Source organism: Plutella xylostella, chromosome 20 (genome assembly GCF_932276165.1).
Source record: "Plutella xylostella chromosome 20, ilPluXylo3.1, whole genome shotgun sequence".
Taxonomy (NCBI): Eukaryota; Metazoa; Arthropoda; class Insecta; order Lepidoptera; family Plutellidae; genus Plutella; species Plutella xylostella.
This window is the reverse complement of record NC_064000.1, coordinates 1,028,860-1,046,736: the sequence shown is the minus strand read 5'-3', so window position 1 is coordinate 1,046,736 and position 17,877 is coordinate 1,028,860. Positions and strand designations below refer to the sequence as shown.

The 17,877-nt window shown below is 38.0% G+C and overlaps 1 protein-coding gene across 1 annotated transcript in view; it reads right to left on the bottom strand.

The window, feature by feature from the left end:
* The window catches only part of LOC105389792 (oxysterol-binding protein-related protein 3), a 50,515-nt gene extending 35,448 nt beyond the window's left edge, over positions 1-15,067 (bottom strand). The window contains exon 1 of the mRNA XM_048628055.1: positions 14,613-15,067. Coding sequence (XP_048484012.1) covers positions 14,613-14,646 — 34 coding nt within the window. The 5' untranslated portion in view covers positions 14,647-15,067. The remainder of the gene's footprint in view (positions 1-14,612) is intronic.
* Positions 15,068-17,877: the final 2,810 nt, after the last annotated feature.

Here is a 17,877-nt window from a genome sequence, read left to right as displayed (position 1 = left end):
CCCTTCATCATCAGGGATCGCTATTTTAAAAACTCCGCCTGTATACTTTTAGGCGCAGGCCACCGTACCTACATGAATAATAAGTCGGTATATGTATATAATATATCGGTATAGGTATCCTATTCTATTCTGGTAGGGGGTGAAGTTCCTGTACGTGGCTCTCTCGAGTGGAACCTTTGTACATATCCCCTTGATTTCAGTTCAGCCAGCCTAGCTCCCGAGTAAACTAGAGTAGCAAGCCTGGGTATAGGTATTATAATTATAGATTATCTATTTAGAACACTGTAATAATAATTATAACATGTTATAGAATTTGTGTTTACTTAACTTATTAAAATACTATTGAATATTTAAAAAATAAACCTGATAAAATGGTGTATTATTATACTGAAAATGTAGCTAAATAGTTACACTGCTATGAGCTTTTCACAAGTCATCGCCCCTAGATGGACACCCACACATTTTTTACAGTCTCTGGGGCGATCATTAGAGAACGACAATGTTATTTTGCAACAGAAACAAAATCATTCTCATAAACTCTAGATAAAAGTATTCTTTCTCTTTCGTAATCGTAACAAACGTGGTCTTCTTCATTCATTTAAAAAAAACTCCCGATGAATAGTATAGAATATAATAAAAACTGCCTATTTTATACTTACTACTAGGGTTGGCTGACTCTATATGTATTTACTTTAAGTATAATATGTATTACAATATAATGTGATTGATTATACCTCAGTGTTGAACTTCAATTGTTTCCGAAGTCGAGGATTTTTAATGAGGTCAAGACACGAAAAAATTAATCCGGTAAGTAGTAAATAATAATAAAAGTAATGCCTCAATGTTAATTTGTGATTGAAGGTAAGTACAGAAAACGGAAGCGTATGCTAATAATCTAGTACAGTCAGCAAAAAACTAGCTTGGACTATTTTGCGAAGCAGATACCTTAAGGTGTTTGATTCATATTACATAAATATAAACACTCACACCTTGTAACTAATGTACTCCCTTGCGAGGTAGGCAGAGGTGCATTGCTGCACCCACTTTTCGCCAGTGTTATATTAGTCGCAACTCCCAATGAAATAGAGGGCGGGCCTATTGCCATTTTACGGGCACATCCAAGACCCGAGAACAAATATCTGTGTTTAAACAAATATCTGCCCCAGCCGGGAATCGAACCCGGGACCTTCGGCTCAGTGTCAGGGTCACTAATCACTACGCCATCCGTCGTCATATTACAAAATTAACGAAATTATTAAAAATCCATATTGTAAAGCTTTCTTCCATATTGAAATCCTTTTTTCTCTTCACATTATGACGTAGGCGTTAACGAGTCTCAGAATTATAAAGCACAGGTAAGCATAGCATGGGACTCCCGCTGGTTAGGGCCTAAGTGAGGGAGCCTGACTTTTATGACGCTATTTTGCTGTCTCTACATGGTTCACTTCTTTTGCCGTCTCTACCTATGTCACTGCCGAGTGTTATGGCGCTATTTTGCTGTCCCTACATAGTTTTATTTTGCTGACTCTACCTATGTCACGTTACTGTATCACGCGAGAGCCATGTCAAGCCATTATTTTTATTGAGCCGTGTATTTTAATACACCTCTGTGAAAACAATTAACTTACGCCATTAGTTGGCATAAAAAGGTAATTTTAAACGTTCTCATTTATTTTTATGTATAGTATGTTACATTGAGACAGTGGCAAGCATGTTATTATGAGATATGCATATAGATAGAGTTATTAATAAGATACATAACATACAAACTTATTCTACGAAGACCAAAACGCTTTCTTAGTCTTTCTTACTTGAAGAAAGACGTATCTGGATTACGTGAATTGATACCATGTCGCGATTAGAATTCATTACTCATTACATGTAGTACAGGTTTTATAGTTTGCTGAAAACTATCAAAATTTACGTTTTCTCGTATACAAAGTGGCTCTGGCGGAAACTATCATGAAGCCTTTGACAGATAATGTAAGAAGGTGACAGAAGAAAACGTATGCTTGTTTGGTTTTCGTAAACTACAAAAGCCCATACTAGACATAGGTACCTTAGAAACGCCGCTGGTATTCCACACATAAAATTTCGATATTCTGTTGCTTTTTTTCTTCGAAACGTGCTTGGTTAGACTAGTACTAACCCCCACTTCCCGCTCAAACGTATTCATTTTAACACCCTATATATACAGGTCTAGGTAGTATTAAAAATAACCCAGTTTAAAGGATGTTGCGCAGTGGGACATACACATCAGCCGGGCAGGAAAACTTGCATTAGATATAATGCGATGCGACGGATCTGAGGGGCGATTCGGGGACCCTATCGCGAAGTCGAAACGAAGTAAAATTTACGAAGTTCATCATCATCATCAGCCAATAATCATCCACTGATTCACATAGGCCTCTCCCAAGGAGCGCCACAACACTCGGTCCTCGGCTTTCTTCATCCAACCACTACCGGCTACCCGCCTAAGGTTTACGAAGTTATTAGTGTCCAATTCATTTTGAACATTAAAATCCATCATGGGACAAATGGAATACCATTAACTGACTGAAAGTGTTATTTAAATTATTATTATTATTATTTGTAGTATACAAATACATAGGTTTATTATATCAATGAGAGTACAGAAGGTAGACTATATATTTAGAACTTACTAACAGTCGTCAGATCGGAGAAAAAGACGATTGGTTAGCAGCATCCGTTTCCAGCATGATCATGCAACTAACAATTTATTTATGATAAGTTTTCTTTCTAAACTTATATACATATAAACCTCGTTATATTATGAAATGAATGTATATAGGTACAAAATATTAACATGCATTAGACTTTTGTGTTTAACCTTCAGGAATTTCAGGATAGGTAACATAACACAGGTTAGGTTCACGTACGTAATTTCTTTTAAGTTTTTAATTAATATTCCCAGACACGCCGTACCTACATTAGCAATAGCGGCATAAGATAACTAAACTTTAGCACTTTGGCTACAGCTAGGAAGCTGAAACTTTTATGGTTAAAAGAACAACTTAAGAGGATGACACAAAAATAAAAAATGCTTTAAAAAAGTTATCCAAAAAATAATAAAACATAATTAATCCACTGAGGTCGATTTTCGTAGAAAAATTTCAAAAAAAATCATAACTCCTAAACTACTAAAAATAGCTGAACATACATGGGGGTGATTTGGCTACCCCTTGACCTAAGGAATCAAACATTTTCCTTTAGACGTCACTCTTTGGGCCACCCTGTATAGATCTAATATGAAGCTCTGGCATAGCGGAAGACCCCAATGAGCACCTTCCCGCTGTAATCTCCAACATTGCTGTGGCTAAGCTGGGGATCGCTGACTTCCAAGAGTCTTCTATGCAGCAGTGCATAAGATTGGGTGCACCAAACTCCAAGCGACCTCGTCCCATTCTTGTCAGGCTAGCCAGTATGTCCACAAAGGCAACCATCTGGACAAAGAAGAAGTGCCTTAAGACTAGCTCTGTGGTGGTCTCGGAGTTCCTGACGAGGACAAGGCAGGAGCTGTACAGCCGCAGTCGCAAGCACTTCGGCATCCGGGCGTGCTGGACGGCCAACGGGGCCGTGTACTTGAAGCTCCCTGATGACAGCCGCGTCAAGATCGTGTCGGCGGCGCAGCTGGATGAGCTGTGCAGGAAGCATCCTGCAGCAGCTCCGACGAACACGGCGGCCGCGAAGGCACCCGGTGACAAGGCTGCGTCTAAGCCCAACAAGCCGATTCCCTCGGCCGCGGCACCCGTGACGCGTAGTAAGGCCACTGTGTCTAAGCGCTAATGTGTGTTTTATGTGCTTGTGTTCCCCATGAAAAAGTTTTTCAGCGATTCGTTTTCGTATTTTAGATTGGAGGTATTTTAGTATTTTTTCAAGTGATTCCACCGTCCTAATTTTGTGATTTTGTGTTTGTTTTTCAAGTGTCAAATTATGGTGATGTCAAACTGTCAATGTCATTGTCACGACCGCATTTATTCTGTTAACTTTCAGTAATGATTAATTCGTTATTTATTATTATAGTAACGATAACGTATAATATGAACAACAGTTACTATTTTTATTTTTCTTATTTATCTCAGAATAAGTATTTCAGACACTTTAATTTATTTTCTTTATACAAAATTTAATATAGGGTTTTGGCAAAATTTGTGCAGGTTAAATAGGTATTTATATTAAATACTTTTAAAATAGTACATTTAGTAACACTTTATTTACTATAGTATATTGTATATTTAGGTATTTATTTTATATATTTTATTAGTATGAGTATTTATGATTCTGCCAATAGTGATGATAACGATGATTCTTTTCTCTCTTGTTCCTCAATTGCCACAGCCAGCAGTTGTGACTTGTCCTACGTTTCTCTCTTTTCGAATCTCAACAATGTGTTTTCGAACTGTCCGAAATCTCTGAATGTCGTTCACATAAATGCCCAGAGTATTCCGGCACACTACTCCGATATGCTTACATCTTTCGATAATAATAATATTCATGTCATCCTTGTTTCTGAATCCTGGCTGAAGCCTTCTCTTGACTCATCTTTTTACCCTCTTCCAGGTTTTCAGCTGATTCGGAATGACCGAACTAACAAGGGCGGAGGTGGAGTGGCTATATATCTACGTAGCCATATTCCCTTTTCGATCGTCAGCAAATCTCCGAGTGAATATTCTGGGAAAGCCGAACACCTTCTGATAGAAGTGCGTCTAGGCTACGCCAGGATTCTCCTCGGAGTTTGCTATAGCCCTTCACTGACGGTGAATTACTTTTCCTCCTTCGAGAAACTTCTTGATGATTTCTCTCCTTTGTTCGACAATACCATCGTCATGGGTGACTTCAACACTTGCCTTCTCAAAAACAACTCTCGGTCTAATGCCTTGCAGTCTATTGTCACTTCAAAAAATCTTCACATTTTACCTCTTCAAGCTACTCACCATTCACCCAACTCAGAACCTTCTCTCCTAGATTTGATAATTGTTTCTTCTCCCGATCTTGTTATGAAACACGGCCAGTTCACAGCTGATTGTTTTTCATACCACGATCTTCTTTACCTTTCGTATAAGGTCCGCCCTCCCAAACCTAAAAAGCGTACTATTCTCCAACGTAATTTTAAAAAAGTGGACATGCAGCGTCTTTGTGAGGATGCAAAAGCCATTGATTGGGCACAGCTGAACGACATAGACGATATTGACGAGAGGGTAACTATGTTTAACTCTCTGCTCACAAACCTGTTCAATAAACATGCACCCCTTCGTCCTGTCCGTGTCAAACAGCTCCCTGCCCCGTGGCTAACGGACAAGATCAAAGGCTTCATGACGAAACGTGATCACGCCAAGTACCGCTACAAGAAACAGCCAACCGAGGAGAATTTGAAAGCGTACAAAGAGTTGAGAAATCGCTGCAATAGAGTGTGTAGGGACGCAAAACGCCGATACATCCATACATCTATAGAAAACTGTGATACCTCACAGTTGTGGAATTTTTTGAAAACACTGGGCATAGGGAAATCTAAGGCAAACCCTAACTTTGACATTGACCTCTCTGCTCTTAACAAGCATTTCTCTACACCTCCATTAATTCTAAATGATCAAATTAGAACAGAAGCTCTTAATCATCTTTCTTCATTGCCTATCCCTGACTGCCCTTCTTTCAATTTCAAACTTGTTACTGGCCGTGACGTTAAGAGATGTATCTCTGACATTACTAGCAAAGCTGTAGGCATTGATGACATCAGTGCCCATATGATAGTTATGATTCTGGACGTCATTTTACCGCATATCACCAATTTGTTTAACTATTCACTCCTGTGCAGTTCTTTTCCCAGCCTTTGGAAGAAGGCCTTCATTCTTCCTTTACCAAAAGTCCCTAACCCTACATCCTTATCCCAGTTCCGACCCATTTCTATCTTACCCTTTCTATCCAAAGTTCTCGAACGCCTAGTCTTCGAACAGTTGTCCTCTTACCTCTCCAACAACCAACTCCTGAACCCATTTCAATCCGGCTTTCGTCCAGGCCATAGTACAGTCACAGCCTTAATAAAAGTCACCGATGACATCAGGCACAACATCGACCATCAACAAGTTACAGTCCTTGCGTTGCTGGACTTCAGCAATGCATTCAACTCGGTTGACTTCGAGTTACTCCTTGGTGTCATTCAATCTCTTAACGTATCTCCGGCAGTTGTAAGTTGGTTCGAGTCTTATCTCAAAGGGCGTCAGCAGTGTGTACGTACTGATGCCGAGAGTTCTTCTTGGTGTCCAGTTCTTGCTGGCGTCCCTCAAGGCGGCGTCCTCTCTCCTTTACTTTTCTCCCTTTTTATCAACATCCTGGCTAACAAACTTACTTCTAACTACCACCTATATGCAGACGATCTTCAGCTCTATGCCGGTGCACCACCAGAGAGTTTGAGCACGGCCGTTAGTGTTATTAATGAAAACTTGGAAACTATTTCTAAGTGGGTCAAGTCTTTCGGTCTACTGCTCAATCCATCAAAGTCACAAGCAATTATCCTCGGAAGCCCACGGATGCTTCGTAAAATTGACGTTTCAGCTGCCATGAGAGTCATGTACGATCAGACTGTCATACCATACGTAGCTTCGGTAAAAAATCTTGGCGTGATCATGGATTGCACACTTTCTTGGATTCCCCAAGTAGATGCTGTCAGCAAGAAAATGTTTGCGTCCTTCCATTCTCTTAAGCGCTTGCAGTACTTCCTACCACTGAACACTAAAGTTACGTTGGCACAGTCCTTACTGTTTCCTATTCTTGATTACGCCGATGTAAGCTATCTTGACCTCACTGAAGAGCTACTCAACAAACTCGAACGTCTCCAGAACCTGTGCATCCGATTCATTTTCGGATTGCGCAAATATGATCACATTTCTGAGTATCGAGCTCAATTACAGTGGCTTCCCATTCGCCTTCGCCGGAATACTCATATTCTCAACATATTGTACAGTGTTTTAAATAACCCCTCATCTCCCCAATACCTGAAGTGCAAGTTTTCGTTTTTGTGTTCACATTCTCAGGGTAGAGCCTTGAGGTCGGTAGAAAACAAATTGTTGAGCATTCCTGATCATAATGCTGCCTCCTATAGCGATTCATTTGCAATGAAGGCAGCATGTTTGTGGAACTCCTTGCCAGAGGAAGTACGACAGTCACCATCAATGGCAATTTTAAAAAAAAATGTTAAACATCACTATTTTGAATCATTAGGTTGGCAGGTAAAATAGATATATAGGTATATATATTTATATTTATGTAGTATTATTTATATAAGTATGATGTAATTTTTATAAGTTATATATTTTTATATAAGTTATATGTTATAATATTATGTTTATTTTATGTTGTAATCATGCACTGTTAATTTAAGGTTAGATTTAAACCATAGGCTAATTTCTGTTTGATAATTATTAATTGTACCTACTCAAATTAGTTAAAGGATCTAATGTCATTTATCTTTCACCCAGTCGTAGGTTGGCTGGAAGAAATTGCTTTTTGGCAATAAGCCCGCCTTTGTATACGTCTTGTGTTTTGATTTGTAACTGTTCTCTTTTATGTTTGCTTGTGTATGTGTACAATAAAGTGTATATAAATAAATAAATAAATGAAATATATGCCGCATGTATAGGTTGTCAAAATTTTGTACACCTTGCTATTAGCATTAAGTCAGCCTTTTGTACACTTATATTCGTATGTTGTGTACTTCTGCAGTAAAGAAATAAATAAATAAACGTTAGCTACAAATGCCGGTAGTTGAGATGTGTGTAACATTTTGGCACCAGGCACTACTCAAACAAATGGGCGGACAGTCTGAAATTTGAAGTAGGTAACTAGTATTATGATGTGGGCTTCCGTTTAGGAAGGATTTTGGAAAATTTATCCACAAAGGAGGCAAAATAGATGAAATATTTTCAGCGGTAACCATTTTGCAAAGCAAAATCCGTGAGGAAAGGTAGTTTCAACATAATTTAAAGTGGTGGACTCGCTAAGTGTTAACTTTGGAACATGCTTAATTCATGCTTGATAATTATTACAACATATTTATGACATACATGCAACATTAAGGTTATTCCCACTTTACTAGGATCAGAGATATGGTGGTTTACTTGTCTGACTACGATGTTACAGATTAGTTTCGTATTCACCCCGTTTCAAGTCACCGATTGTTTGTTCTATCTTCAACTGAGGAGACAGTTAAATATTCATTACAGCGTTGGTGCTATGTACTAGCCAGGAATAACTTGGTCGTTGTAGTTGAAAAGAAAATACGGGGGTATAGTATTAAAGTGACTAATATTATGATCCACGCCCACTTTCGGACAAAGGTATCTGCCAAGAATAGAAAAGAACATGACTTAATTGGTCACCAAAAATAGTAAAACATATAAAAAAATACTCCTCTAAACTAGGAACCATAGAGTATATTATAAATAGGAACAGTGAACCATAGGCCGCCTTATCACTAAGAGCGATCTCCAGGCGACCTTCACGATCTTCCTCATCTAGCAACAACTAGCACACCTACCAAAGGCCGTCCTATTCTATTGCCTCATCCTAGTCTAAAGAACTCGTTTACCCCCACTATAATCGTTGTATACATAATATCGTATTTTCACAATACTTTATAACGTTGTTTCAATAAGAAATTGCGATAAGCTCCAGATTTATTCCACCTGTGATTGCTTCTCGAAATCGTTCAGAAACCAAAACATGTTATAATAGCCTTTTTTTAAACTATGTTTCTTCAAAATCTGCTCCACTTCAAAAGTCTTCTTTGTCAGCCGATCGAGAAGTCAACTCTAGGATAGGGTGTTTTTCTACCATAGATTTGCTATGGATCCATGCGTTTGGCCCACATAGCATACCACTGGCGGGAACAGATTTCTTTCAAATCGTCGCAGAATAGCTGTATAGCGCATCTCTGGATGGAAAGGCATAATAAAGATGACGTGAAAAATGCCCGTGGATAGACGAATTTATGCGGTATCTGTCGAAGCACCTATAATAGATGTGGAAGACGTGTTCTGGGGACGACGCCGCCACTTGGCAAGGGGTCGGACATTTGCGATAAAAGTTTTGGCCACTACAGATGGCGATAGCTTAATGTGCTGAATACTGCAATGAGGTAGTTATTTGAATTTTCTGCTTCAAATTCAGCAGGGACCGAACCCCTGAATATTACTACAACGATGATGATGTCCCCCTCAACGTAGTCCGTTGACAGCGACCTCAGTCCCCGCGGCACCGGTCTGTATCGACGTCGATAAACTCGATTAATGCGCGTTTCACCATGCTCAATGGGCCAGGCATGCACCAGGTGTCACAAAGCTGTATTTATCGCGAAGAGCGATCTAGTCACTTTTATCTACGACGATAACGGACCCGTGCGACGGGGACAGAAAGGACTTCTGCGAAGGGCGGTGGGCGAGAAAGTGCTGATATCGTTTATGTCTTTATCGGCCTCTAGCCCTTTGCCCTACAGGCTGGAGTGTATGTCAACGTTCATTTTTATCCTTTTGCCTTCCCTTAACCTGACTTGTTTTAGGTCACACAAGTTCGTCGCAATGACATTCAGTACCGGCCTTGTTAGTTTTCCTTATAAATATAACTGACTTGTATAATAAACCGTTTCATTGTCAACTTGCACAATCGGAGAACCATTTATGTAGATAAGTAAAGTAGCTATTAACAGGTGTTTAGACTGAACACGCAATAGAAATGAGAAAGAAAATTGCCATTTAAATTGATTTAGTAACATGTTAAAGAATTTTTTACAGAATCTCTGGCAGTCCCCGCTACCCGTAATCTTTATCTACGCAGATAAATTTCACTATAGTCACGCTTTACGGGTGACACCTGTCATCTAGGAACATTATAGCTTGATTGGACACAAAAGAAAAGTGTAGCGAAGCGGCGGAAGTGTCGTGATGGTCGTGCAGTGGGGACAGATTATCGATTCCCGAGGTACGGAGATGAATCTCCATTGCGGAGATATCGCCTAAATTACGTTTATCTTGCGTGAAAATAGAAAAATGCTATTCTGTATGATTTTGAAATTTAATTGGATTTTTGAAGCGGGCTTGTTACATATCTTGCTATGTGAGATTAATCTACGTACCTCCTGGAGCTCGAGACATATCTCAGTTTAAAAGCTACCCTAACATATCCGCTTTAAATCTCAAATTTAACTTCAAACTCATAGAAATTTTGACGTTTGACGTTTTACGCGAGATCGCCAGAATACAATTTTACCAAATTCACCCGAGACAAACATCATCTCGGCCAAATCTCGGTACTGGAAATGATCTCCGTAACTCGGGAATCGGTACCCTGAATCAAGTTTTACGTGACCTAATTTCTACGAGGTACCGTACCTAAATCGCGAGCCAAACTAACCTGTCACAAAAGATAAGAGAAACACTCGCATATTTGGCTCGCATGGTCGCAAATTTTATGCTTCTTCCCCGTAAGCCCTGTTTTGGCGGCGCTCCATACACAAGCATTGTCTCCCCAGCTATCTATCTATCTATCTTTACTAGGGATGGCGGTTTTCTGGCTTAAATCTTTTGGATCGTAACTCTATGAGTGGATTCTCGATTGGTTTTGAATCGATTCAAAAGATCGTTTGATTAAAGAAAATTAATGATATAGTATAGGTTTTATTTTAACTAAATGTACTGTTTAATCTTTATTATCGTTAAAGATTACTTACAATTGTCTGCATTTAAACTTTTTTTTAAAAGGTGATTAACGCTAAGTTAGTTTTTACAGTGCAAAATTAAGAAAACAGTTTAGTTTTCTGATGATAAGTACGTTATTTTCATACGATCTGCTCTGCATACTATTCGATCTGCCCGTAGATTGCATTCCATATTATCGATTCAAAAAATCGGTAGATCGTATTGCCGTGAATCGATCTATCAGAAGATCCATTCAGATCGGGCATCCCTAATCTACACCATCTGGCCTTCCCATTTATCTACCGAAATTGGATAATCATCAACATATACAGTAGGTACCTATGTACCTACTATACAGGGTGAGTCTTTCATAGGTGCCCATCTGGAAGTACCTATGTCACAGAGCTTTTCATTCTGAACAACTTTTGTTATGATGACATTGGGTTGGGATATTCTCGAAAAAAAAATATCTACTCCCCATACACAGTGTCACGCATCCTTTTTTTTCGTTACATCCCAAGGTCATTATAACAAAAGTTGTTCAGAATGAAGAGCTCTGTAACACTGTAACATACTTCCGGATATGCACCAACGAAGGCTCACCCTGTATGTACGACAATCAGTACATAAACTACGTAAATAATAATTCTGGTAAGCGTTCGAAGGCCGCGCTATCATTTCGGTGAATTACACGGTCATTGCCTGAAATTGCTTTGAAGTTGAAATAATCGGAATTCATTTACAAAAGTAATTGCCGTCGTTTTGATGGTTTTTTTGTTGGCAAAACTAATACTTATTATATTTTTGCACGTATACATAATTATTAAGTAAGTACTTACTAAATATTATTGTACGATATCTATCGTTATCTTACATTGTATATTTTTACGGGAATTATCACGGGAATCTCTTAAAACTATGCGTAGCTTGCGCCAAAAACCTAGTAAACCAATACATAATTTTCTTTTACGACATACCTAGTCAGGTAAATATATAATAATAAGTGTATATGTAAAATGTCGCTGTACATAACACGCTATGGCGTATCGAAAGTACGTGGTAAGTACTGGATGCAGTTTACGCAATGCGACTATTATGTACTAACGTAGTTTTGTTCATATGAGTAGGTATACAATAAAATAGCCATCAGACTTGTGTACTCGGAAAATTTTATACATTTATATAAAAAATGCTAACATACTATTAGATATGTACCCAATAGTAGTTCTAGCTACTTCAAAATAATCAGTACCAATCAAACTACAAGGAGTACAACAAGTAAAGTGTGGTGTGCAAAAAAAAAAAACATTAGGTACTTAATGAAAGCAGTATCCTCATCTACTGCCTAAGCCCTTAAGCTTAGGCATCCCTACCTGACAATATTATATTAGCTTATTTAACTGCTGAATAAGATAATATAAATATTAGTTAGTAAGGATTTTGTTTTATTTAATTCAGCTTCGGCCTTACTTACTATGGTTTTAACAAGAGGCTGTAGTCGGCCGTACAGTTTAAAGGTAGATAAGCAATCAATCAAAACTGTTGACCAGGAAATGTCATCTTCGAATGATTTTCAATAATTGAATCATGATCTGCAGTGCTGCACTTCTACTGCAGAATCATAACAGAATAAAGAATATTCATGTAATTCAACAAAGCACAATAAATTTCTCCCAATTTTCATTTTAAAACACTCTCCTATAAACAATCCGCCGTACACATGTGTTTCATCAATAACGTCGCACTTCGACATTTATATGCGATGCGCAATGTTTGCCAACATAAAAATGACACGGATATCAGTCTCTAATTTGATCTGAAATTGGCCGTGGCATTCAGGGGGTCACTCCAGTATGTATACGACACACTGGGCCAGTGGGCCTTACCTCATCGAAATTAGGGTGGCTTGCACAACAAAGTTAATCAAAATTAAATAGTTTTTCTCTTGCTCTGACAGTATAATGTCAGAGCAAGAGGTCATAGATTTAAATTTGATTAACTTTGTTGTGCAAGCCACCCTTAGACACATGCTAAACGCTGTCAAACGCCTTATAAATGGGTCAAATGATGATGGGCACAAATATATGGAAGCTGGGACCAGCACCAATAGAAATGAGTGATACGTCGTTGAAAAGGTATTTTTTTGAAGAATATGAATAACTGAAGCGCTATTCCTGATTTACTGTCCAATTAGAATAATCGTACCTTGAAAGTTTTTATATTTTATTTCTGTAATTTTAATGTTTTTGTTATTTTTTCACATTCATTTTTATTTTTTATAACAAAATGATCATCTTTCATTATAATATTATATTTGTTTATTAACTCAGAAAAGTAAAACCAGTTGAAAGTAATTTATCCCATTTTAATAATACGTATTTACGTGTATTACGCCCTAACTGTCATCAGGCGAGAGAGTGCAATTCCATAGAAAAATACTTCCTTCCGACGAATATATTCTAAAATGGACAACTTATACGCATTTGTCGTCATTTTTTTTCTCACTTGAAAAGAGCTATCCAACGATGTATGACTCAACTTTATTGGACATAGGTCCCAAAACGCCCATTGTCATTTTGATTAAGGTGGAATTTCACCAAACGTTAAACGTATTTAGTAGCCTGTCAAAAGTATGTCAGTTAGTACAAAATGTATTTAAAATTTGATTTAAATTCAATTTTAAATACGTTTAGGGTTTGGTAAAAGTCACCCTTAAATTATAGACACACATTAAACATGGTTTTTTTATAGTAACACAGACTTTGTGCTTACCACGACTAGCTCTATCTCCTTGACAGCTCTCATTTTTTGTCAAGGTAGAACAACCCTCCAGTCTGCGGCGCATAGATACAACGACTTGCGCATTAGATTAGATAACTAAAAGTGAAGCAACCCTCGCCGCTGCACCGTGGATGGGTGACCGTATGAGATTCCGGCGAGGGGGTAAAATCTTTGCATATATTTTCCACTAGTAGAATGTGCAAGTGCCTGCTTCTTATAAATAAAATAAATCCTAACTAATATTATAAATGCGAAAGTATTTGTGTCTGTCTGTCTGTTACTCTTTCACGCCAAAACTACTGAACGGATTTAAATGAAATTTGGTATGCATATGGTCTAGACTCTGAGAAATAACATAGGCTACTTTCTATCCCGGAATTCCCACGGTGAAACTTTTTAAGGCGAAGCGAAGCTCGCGGGAACAGCTAGTTTATAATAAGAGCAGGTTGGCGCAGAATTCACAGTTGTTTACCAAAGGCAACGATACTTAGTCACAAGCCGACCCCGGAAGGTTTCAAACCACTTGAGCACTACACAACACAAGAAGTGCTATGGGAATGCTCCCCCCCTATCGTTAACTAAACAACGATGGTTACGATTTCCGAATTGTTAAGTGAAGTAAATCTTACAAGATAAATCAAGTTTTTCGCGCCAACGAAAATAAATCCTACAAACCCTTTACACTTTGTCCAACAACCCGCACTAGGAAAGAGTGGTGGACTAGGCCTAAACCCTTCCTTCATTGGAAGGAGACCTGTGCCCCAGCAGTGAGGACGTGATGGGTAGTGATGAACCCTTTACAAGTACATGAATACCAAGTTCAAGGCCACAACCACTATGCCTGACCAAAGATGACGATCATCAACAATAACAAAAAGGTGATACAATCAGGTAATATGGTATTACACATGTTTTTATCACCGTTGCCCCGGCCGGGATTCGGACTCGGGACCTTCAGCACAAGAGGAAACGTCGTGCCGGTATGCCTGACACACAGGTTACCCTAGTTTAGGAACCAGGGCTACATTAGATTGTACTATTTGTGTTGCAATAAAGAAATGTTTATGTTTATGTTTATGGTATACCACATAATGTATAGGAAACATAATTATATTAATTACCCACCTATGGATCTAAATTTCCTTGGTCCTTTCATCATAATTATCTTCAAGCTAACACTGCACTTCACATTCACAATAAAAACGCCATAACTATCAACATTTTATAGGAATCACTGCACTCAAAGTGACACATACAATACAACACTGTATTTTAGTGAATAGATCGAAAGCAAATAACAAAAACAATACGAAGGGAACCTTATCCAACCACATCATTCGTACGACTATTGACAATAAGGAAAAGATAAGTCATTCATAAAATATACATAATATACCTGCACCTATGTCCAACACCTTGTATGTATGTGTAATCTATATTTAGTAGCCCGTGTACAATAGATAGATTACTAGACTTCAATTTTCGACTGTAAACAGTACACAATAAAAGTGAAGTTAATTATAGACATTTGTTTAGTTTTCTTGGTAGTGATAAAAGGGTTTTTTTAAATACGTTTTTCAGAAATAACAGATAGGAAATCATAGAATACAATCTTATGTATACGTACATAATGCTCACGAATGTATTCCACGAAGGGGTAGTCAGAGGTGACTTGCATACGACCGCAGTGGTTCAGCGTGGTGGGAAATGGCTTAGGAAGTCAGTTTAGACCCTGACGATATGCACAAAGGTTCCATTCGAGAGAGCCAGGTGCAGGTAGTTACACCCCCACAGGGAAGAGAATAGAACCTCTGTGCATTATTATAGGATTATCTAATAGCAGTACGCGACAGCAACAGGATGAGGAAAGTTGAGAACAGAGTGCTGTGGCTTTCATTGGGAAAGGCCTATGTCGTGTATGTGATAATTATATGTGGGGACATCTCACACACGGTCATCCGACCCAAAGCTAGGCAGAGCCTGTGATATGGGCGACGGACAGCTGATATATTTTACACAGATACATAGATAGTACAAGTATGTACAAAGACTGACGAGGATGATGATTGACGGTGTAGATAATTAATCAATATTATATCAATTCAAATTGGGCTAAACCAGTTTTATTTATGCGTTAATATTCGATTACAGCTGATATATTAATATGTAATAAAAATGTTACCACCACTAGAATATTACACACAACTATTAATTAAGTAAGTATGTGAAAATTACCTATGATACTTTTCCTTTAATATTGCATAGTAAGAGCCTGTTTCATGATTTCTGGATAAAAGTTATGTTGAGTGTGGTAAAAATCATGTTATTATATTTTTCTCCCACAGATAACTTTTATCCAGACATAGTGTAACAGAGGGTGTTCAATCTAGACTTCTAGATCGTCTTTCCTAACATTTTGAGATAAAAGAACCTTATCAATTTCGCTATCTTGAGTATTTAATCAAATTGATAAAGGCATTATCTACAACTTGTTTACTTTTGGCAATGTGTATAAACAATTGTATCAAACTTCTGTCTTTTCACGATGCGATCGAACCCGTGCCACTGTATTGAGAAGACGCGAGTTTCTCACTGACCTATCGACGAGAGTTATTTGACAAATAACTGACGAACGCGATCTATCATGCGATCAATACGTTTTTACACACTACTAGCTGTTCCCGCGAGCTTCGCTTCACCTTAAAAAGTTTTCCCGTGGGGATAACGCGATAAAAAGTAGCCTATGTTCTTTGTCAGGTTCTAGACCATCTGTATACAAAATTTCATTCAAATCCGTTCAGTAGTTTTGGCGTGAAAGAGTAACAGACAGACAGACACAGTTACTTTCGCATTCATAATATTAAGTTAGGCTGTATTGTACGTTAAAGACGAAACGTTGTTCATAATATGCTCGCCAGTAAGTAATGAAAAATTTCCAGTGACATAGTAGAAATTACTCTTAAAACGGAAAAGGCTAGCTTAATTACGCCGTCTAGTCTGCAATACATTTCTGAATCACATTCGTCAACAGCACATCAGAAAATGACCATCTAAAAACGTTAAAAATATGTTTATATTTACGTTAATATTATGTTTGTGTGCAAATGTTATAAAAATTAGGGCCATTTGGCGTAGCAATTTTGTTGGTGGAACTTTTTAATTGCTAGCGAGTGTAAATAAACTACATAACTCTATAACCCGTGCTCCGAAAATAACTAGACGGCTATGGCTTCTAAACAGATCTTCTGTTAGGTCACTGTAACTACAGGGTGATGTCATTAGTTAAGTCATGATCGTGTTTGGCATTGAACGTGACTCAGAAAGGTGTGTAGCTTGATAAAATAATAACTATTTGGGAATAACCGATTTGGGACGGCCCTATGGTGATGTGGTTAGTAACTATTAGTGCCGAGGGACCCGGGTTCAAAGCCCGGCTGGGGTAGACAAGAACTTGTTTAAATGCAGATATCTATCTATAATCAAATAGAGCTTAAACACAACAGTGTGGGTATAGGAATGCATCTAGAATATTAACCAATTCGGGAAGCTTAAGTGGCAGTAGGTTCGCCGAAAAACCAATGACCAGTGCAGTAGACGAGTTCTCAAGTAACTACTTAGATATCATGAACAAGCAAGCATTTATTGACATGGAATGGATATCGACAACCTGAGACAGGTGGCAGGCAGTGGCTGGATGAGGAAAGCTAGGAAGAGAAATTTGTGGCGCGCCTTTGGAGAGGCTTGATGTACATACTGTTAAGCAGACATTTGTACGTTGCTGGGCTTCTTGTACAATATACATAACATAGATTTTGAATCTATAATACATACTCTGCAATGTCTACTAAACAATTACTCTTAAAAGTGTAAATCGAGCTTAAAGATATTATCTTAAGGCATTATCTAGTAAGTCGTAAACATGAAATGTAAAAAAATTACCAAAACAAATAACTATTGCAAAGATCAACTCATTTTAATACAAAACAGGAAACTGAAGTGCTAACAATGATGATGTCATAATGTTTCTCAGTCAAATATTAGCTCCAAAGCAGGGCATGGGTAGAAACTAACAAGAATATAATTATTGTTTAATTATTCTATTGTTCTGGCGCATGACCTTGACTTCTAATTTTAAGGACTTAATTGTGTAGTCACAAGTGGTTTATTTATTTATTAGTTTAGGTAATTGTAAAAAAATATTTAGTCAATATTTTTTGTATGTTTGTACCAGACACTCTTGTGAACGCCCTCTGTACCTCCGGGGTACCTTAGGACAACAACAACAACAACCAGACACTACTGAACCCTTTGCATCCCAAAGTCGGGATATTGAAAGATACACATAGATTTTTATTGTGTCTGATTCCACGGCATTCAACCGGTTAAAGGG